Consider the following 6,327-nt stretch of genomic DNA (forward strand, 5'->3'; position numbering starts at 1 on the left):
TCCACCGCTCTTCGTGGCGCGCTGAAATGTGCTTCGGCTTTGAAATCGCTCATCCCGGAATAGACGCCTGTTTTTATGTCTTCGACGCCTCTTCCGTGGGGATGGTGTTGGGGGCCAGTCGATTGGCGAGTGTACACCAGTGCCGTGGTGAAGTGCAAGCAATGCACTTGTTCTCGTTCGTACGCCGTGTGCCGGACCTCTCGCTCAACCCCGAATGTCTCGGCCACGATAGGGCAAAGCTTCTACGCGCCGCCCATACGATTCGAAAACATCGGAGTTGTCAGCTGGCAGCACCAAGTCCTACGCACTGCGCCCGTCATGACACTTGCCTTCTTCCTGCGCCTTCTCCACGTAGCGAGTCAAGACAAACGCGTTTCCTCGCCCCTTTTTCCTTCCGCTTGTTGCTTCTGTAAGGTTGTGAGTTGCTCACCATCGCTCAAGGCGATCGTCTCTCGGTTCTTCCTGTGGGGCTGAATTCTCTGTCTTGCGCCTGTGCCAGCTGACCACACACGCATACACACATGCGAAATCATACAAAGACCGACTCCCCTGGCAAGTCGTAACGATGGGCTCTTTACTGGCTTCAATCGGAGAAAAATCCCCAAGTTGATTATCTTTAGAAGTGTTTCTCGGTTGTGTGCGCCCTTCTCACTTCTGCACAGTCGCTCCCCCCTCTCCCTCTCTCTCGCTTACTGTGCGCCGTCACAGGAACCAGTAACAGGGGTCTGATATGAGCTGCGAACTCTTATAGATAGCCTCTGCCACCCCCCTCGCGAGGTATGAGCCGGCTCCAACGCAACGTCGAGGGAGATGCGAGAAGTAAGGAGAGCCACATTCAACCCGGTACTGTGACTCTTCTCGAAGAGGTGCAGTGGGGATGGGACGGACCATTTTGCTGTTCGGCTTCAGCTGCGAGGGCGAAGGCCACACGTGCACGGTGGCTTCGAGTCTGTGCTACTTCCTCGACGAGGGCTTTAGCAGGGGCCTTATCAACACCTCTCGCTATGCCATACTCACGGACCGGCTCGGCATCGGTGACACTCTCTACCAGCACCTACAAGGCGTTGCCTGCACGCTGTTCTCGAAGAATGTTTTGGTCGCCGCGTTCTCCGATTTCCTTGCTACGTTGCGCTCCATGCAGCACTGGGCCCGCAGAGCGTCTGGCATTGTCGGCGGTGACATCACCATTGGATTTGGGCTGCTGCATTTGAGGCAGTTCAGCAGCACCACTGCCGCGGTCTTCATTCTTGTGGCAAACCTCCTCATAGCGAACATGGATATCCTTTCCAAAGGTCACTACCGTCGCCTCCTGCGTCGCCATCCGCGCTGGTGCGCTGAGCTTGGCGCTTTGTTCTCACTTGCGATTGCTAATCACAGCGTGCATACGAGGTACACTGTCGGACACGAAGCTCCCACAGAGAGGTGTGCGCACCTGGGCCGCTGAGCAGGTTATGTTGGTGTTTTTCCCTGTTCTTACTCAACTGGTACGGCGAGTGCCTTGTGGACGTACGCGCTGCCATTAGCAGCAGCGAGGCATCCGCCAACCTCCTCTCCACCACCCACCGATGATGTCTTCCGTGACAAGGAACCGAGCTTGGACCCCCCTTCCAAAATCTGCCGCGAGTGCGACTCCGGCTCATTGTCTAACGAGGTCGTCCGGGGCCCCACAGTGGCGCGATGCCGAAGGACTCCTAGGATGACGAGCCGGACGACAGTGTTGGCCTGGGGATCACCTCACGCTGCTACGGCGTTGTCGAGAACAAGGACGTGGCTTGGAGCAACTGTCGCAGCACCGTGCACAACGCTATCATGACGCGCGTCGTTATCTTTATGGGCTGCGTCACCATCTTCGTCCACTCCTGGGATTTACTGCACCGCGCTGTCGCCTTACGCATCGTCGCCGCTGCTGGCTTCTTCCTGTTCCTTCCTTAAGTGATCGCCCAAGTCAACATGTACTTCTACCTGCGACTGGTGCTCGCTTTGAATTTTGATGGTGCTATGATCTGCTTCGACATGGCCAAGGCAGACAGCTACGCGGAGGGGCCACATTTCACGTGCGGCCTCTACACACGCGATGGCGTCTGTCGTCGGTTGTCTTGCTGGTAGTGCAGGTGTGGCGGCGTTCTTGTTCATCACCGCTAAGCACAGCTACCGACCCACTCTGACTGCCCCCAGACTCGCAGGGTCACTGCCTCCGTCTTCGACACTGCTAATGTGGAGCGCTGGAGCCTCGCCGTCGGCATCCTGGGCCACGCCATGTACCTCATGGGCGACGCCACTGTGTGTGAGGTGTGCTGCTACTTTGCCTGGGCGGCGACGGCGCTGCTCATGCCGCGCGTCTGCCCGTGCGTCTCGGAGAGCATGATGCACGCCGTCGGCGCCGGCAGCGGAAACCTGAACTCGAGCGTGGCGGGCACGACGGGCTCGACTCTGCTGGGGAGGGTGTGGTTGGCCGCGTCGGAAGGCATGGAGACGTACAGCTTCGGCAACTGCTGCTGAGTGGCGCTGCGCCGCGGTGTTATTGCCTCCAGTAGACGGCGCTTCTTTTGTTAGGGTGGCCGCGGCTACGCAACACGATTTGTGCCCCACCATTTCGTGTGCACAGCACTGCCGTGGAGAAGCTGTGGCACGCCCTGACGGCATTCTGAGCGTGGTGCAGCACCATGAAGGAGAGAGGCGTGTCATGCTGGCTACACAGCTGTATGGGAATCTTGATAACTGGGAACACGGAGAGCTCCTCTCGGCTAAATCGCTGGACCTGGAGGCCGGACGCACACGCCACGATGGGGTGCGTGCGGAGGCGCTTCTCAGTGGTGGGCGATGCCCTTTGTGGATCGCTTCAATGTTATACATCGTAGGGGTGCGGGCATCAGGGGTGTTGCGTCATCGCCAGCATGTCCATGAAGTACTACAGCAACTCGAGGACTAGCCGCAGCGCCCGGTCGAGTGCTTGCTGCACGCCTGAGCGACGACTTTGATGACCTGCTGCCTGACGCACGGCAGCCCATCTGTAGTGTTCTCCTGATAAAGGCGGGGCTTTCGAGGCGCGCCTTGAGGAGTGCGTGCTTGAAGAACCGCAGCTGCTGCTACCCCTGCGACCCTAAGACGGGGAAGGTGGGCTGTGTTGCTGGCTGAGGAACTGACGTCCTTTTCTTTCCACCGTCGAAAGTGGAAGATGAAGACGAGTGGTGTATATGCCAGTGAATACATCGATCCTGCCAGCAGCGGGGCCCCGTCGTCAACATTCAGGGTGAGAAGGGGCCCGCCGTCATTTCCCTCTTCCACTGTGACACACAATTCTCGTGTATCACAGGCGTGACGCTGATGTGCGCCAGTGCGCGTCTACCGGCACGACGGGCTGCTGCTGCTCCTGCACGGTATTTGGGGTGACCAGCCCACTGGGCGCCTAGTCGTACTGCAAAATCATTGCAGTGGTGCACATCGCTTGATGCTTCTCACATGCTTGGCGTCCACTGGCTACCACATCGACGGCATTGCGCGCGACTGTAGTCCTGCCAACGCCATGAAGGTCAAGTGCGTCGACGCAACTGACGACAGCACCCGCAAGTGTATTGTAAGCTACGCTTGTGCGGCAGACCCGGTAGCGCTGTATAAAGTGCTGGTCGCACCCTCGTGAGCCACGTGCAGGCGACTCCGCGGCAGCTTACGGCACGACGACGTCGCGGTGTCTCTGTTTCGCTGCACCATACGTGACAGCTTCGCTTCCTTCTGCTCTGCGTCCATTTTGTTTTGTGTAGGGCGTTATAAGCCGGATTTCATTCTTCTACGTGTTGCACGCTTGTCTTGTGCCTCCACTCGTACACGCGTGCTCGTTGCATCCTTTGGGTGTACAGTGCTGTTGCCTGCAGAAAGGTTTCTGCACTCTTTGACGGTGCGAGCTCAGACCACCAACAGCGCTACTCGTCCGTTCATCACGCTTTATTGTTCACTCACTGTCACGCTTCCTGCCATTTCCCTGCCCCCCCTACCCACCCCCTTGCCCGCTGCCTATCACACCGCTCTCCGCACCACCCCTTCGCCCGTCACCGCCCACCAACACTGGTGGGCATACGCCCATGCGCATGTCGAGCCATCTCTTAGAAGAAGGGAAAAGAAAAAAAGCGAAAACGTTCTGCTCTTCGCGCCGCCGTCCTGCACCTCTCCGCCGCCTGCTGCTCGGTCATTTGTGTCTCTCTCCGTTCTCCTCAGGATCTGCCCCGGCGTATGCACTGCCGTGTCGCCCGCTGAGCAAGCACTATACTCCCATGAACGCGGACGAGCGCTACGAGCTTCTCCGCAGCGTCGGAGAGGAGTGCATTCAAGACGCTGAGCTACGGAGCCTCATAGAAAGGAAACCGGCGATTCGTTGCTACGACGGCTTCGAGCCCTCCGGCCGCATGCATATCGCCCAGGGCATCTTCAAGGCAGTCAATGTTAACAAGTGCACGACAGCCGGGTGCGAGTTCGTCTTCTGGGTGGCGGACTGGTTTGCGCTGATGAACGACAAGGTCGGGGGCGAGCTGGAGAAGATTCGCATTGTTGGCCGGTACCTGATTGAAGTGTGGAAGGCGGCGGGCATGGACATGGACAAGGTCGTGTTTTTGTGGAGCAGCGAGGAGATTACGAACCACGCCGGCACGTACTGGCGCACGGTCCTCGACGTTGGTCGGCAGAACACGATCGCCCGCATCAAGAAGTGCTGCACCATCATGGGCAAGACAGAGGGTACGCTGACGGCCGCACAGGTGCTGTACCCGCTGATGCAGTGCACTGACATATTCTTCCTCAAGGCCGATATATGCCAGCTGGGCCTCGACCAGCGCAAGGTGAACATGCTCGCACGCGAATACTGCGACTTCATCGGTCGCAAGCTGAAGCCAGTCATTCTGTCGCACCACATGCTGGCGGGTCTGAAGCAGGGGCAGGCAAAGATGAGCAAGAGTGACCCAGACAGTGCCATCTTCATGGAAGACACCGAGGAAGATGTGACACGTAAGATACGCCAGGCTTACTGCCCGCGCGTCAAACAATCTGCCAACGTCATCACGGATGACGGAGCACCGGTCGCCACGGACGACCGCAACCCGGTGCTGGACTACTTCCAGTGTGTTGTCTACGCCAGACCCGGCGCGGTGGCCACTATTGACGGCGCCACGTACGCTACTTACGAAGACCTCGAACAGGCGTTCGTAAGCGACAAAGTCAGCGAGGTTGCCCTCAAGTCATGCCTGATTGATGAGGTGAACGCGCTGCTGGCGCCGGTGCGCCAGCATTTTGCCTCGAACCCGGAGGCTCACGAGCTGCTGGAGACAGTCAAGTCGTACCGCAAAGATGGCGCGGTGTTGCCACTGGCAGAGGCGGCGCTCCCTGCTGCCCCCGAAAAGCCGCACGCGTGCATGTGGATGCCGGCGCTGGTGAAGGTGCCGCTAGATGTTGCGGAGGGCATGATCCAGGCGGCCAAGGACTTCATTGCTGCCCACTCAGAGGGCACGGTGACACTGGTGCTGCCGGACTGGTCCGCGGTGGCCAGTGACGAAATCACTGGGATGGAGAAGGACATCTCCGCTGCCCTGCATGTCAACTCTACGCTTCTCAAGGCGTATGGACTACCGGAGGCGGTGAAGCTCGTGATGGAGAACGACGTTATTCTCGGCAACCCCAACGACTTCTGGGTGAGCGTAATCGGCATTGCTCGCAAGAACCTGCTGAGCCATGTGGAGGAGCTCTACGGAGGAGAGCTGCGTAACGCCGGCCAGGTTATCGCGGCTCTCATGCGCGTTGCCACGACGCTGATGCTCTCCGCCTCGCACGTCATCTCGACCTCGCTGGATGGGCAGATTAACACCTTCGCCCGCGAGTACACGAAGGGGCGTATCGAGTGTCTGCAGGCACAGGAGGGGAGAGTCCCGGCGCTGCATCGCCCCGGCGCTGCCCCGGCGGTGCTCGGTGCCGACGACGTTCTCTACCTGGACGACAATGACATGGACATCCGCCGTAAAATCAAGAAGGCGTACTCGGCACCAAACGAGGAGGCCAACCCAATCATATCGGTTGCCCAGCACCTTCTCGCGCAGCAGGGAGTCCTCAGTATCGAGCGCGGCGAAGCCAACGGTGGCAGCGTGCGCTACGACACGCCAGAGGGCCTCGTTGCGGACTGCAGCAGCGGCGCTCTCCACCCTGCTGACCTCAAGGCAACGGTGTCACAACTGCTCCTGCACCGGTCAGCAGCGGCGCGCGCGTTACTCAGTGGTGAGCTCAAGAAGAGCATCGCTACTCTTCGCAACATGGAGAAGATGGCAAAGAGGCGATCAACGAACAAGTGAGGGA

General features: G+C 59.1%; 1 protein-coding gene and 1 pseudogene across 2 annotated transcripts; both read left to right on the top strand.

The window, feature by feature from the left end:
• The first annotated feature begins 1,809 nt into the window (after positions 1-1,809).
• Positions 1,810-2,553, top strand: LBRM_14_1550 (annotated as a pseudogene). Its single transcript has one exon. A coding segment is annotated over exon 1 (744 nt).
• A 1,712-nt stretch (positions 2,554-4,265) lies between these two features.
• LBRM_14_1560 (putative tyrosyl-tRNA synthetase) lies at positions 4,266-6,323 on the top strand (the record flags this gene model as incomplete). Its single annotated transcript, XM_001563390.1, has 1 exon — positions 4,266-6,323. The coding sequence occupies one exon, from the start codon at positions 4,266-4,268 to the stop codon at positions 6,321-6,323; it is 2,058 nt and encodes a 685-aa protein (XP_001563440.1).
• Between the last annotated feature and the right edge of the window lie 4 nt (positions 6,324-6,327).

This window comes from Leishmania braziliensis, chromosome 14, assembly GCF_000002845.2.
Source record: "Leishmania braziliensis MHOM/BR/75/M2904 complete genome, chromosome 14".
Classification (NCBI taxonomy): Eukaryota; Euglenozoa; class Kinetoplastea; order Trypanosomatida; family Trypanosomatidae; genus Leishmania; species Leishmania braziliensis.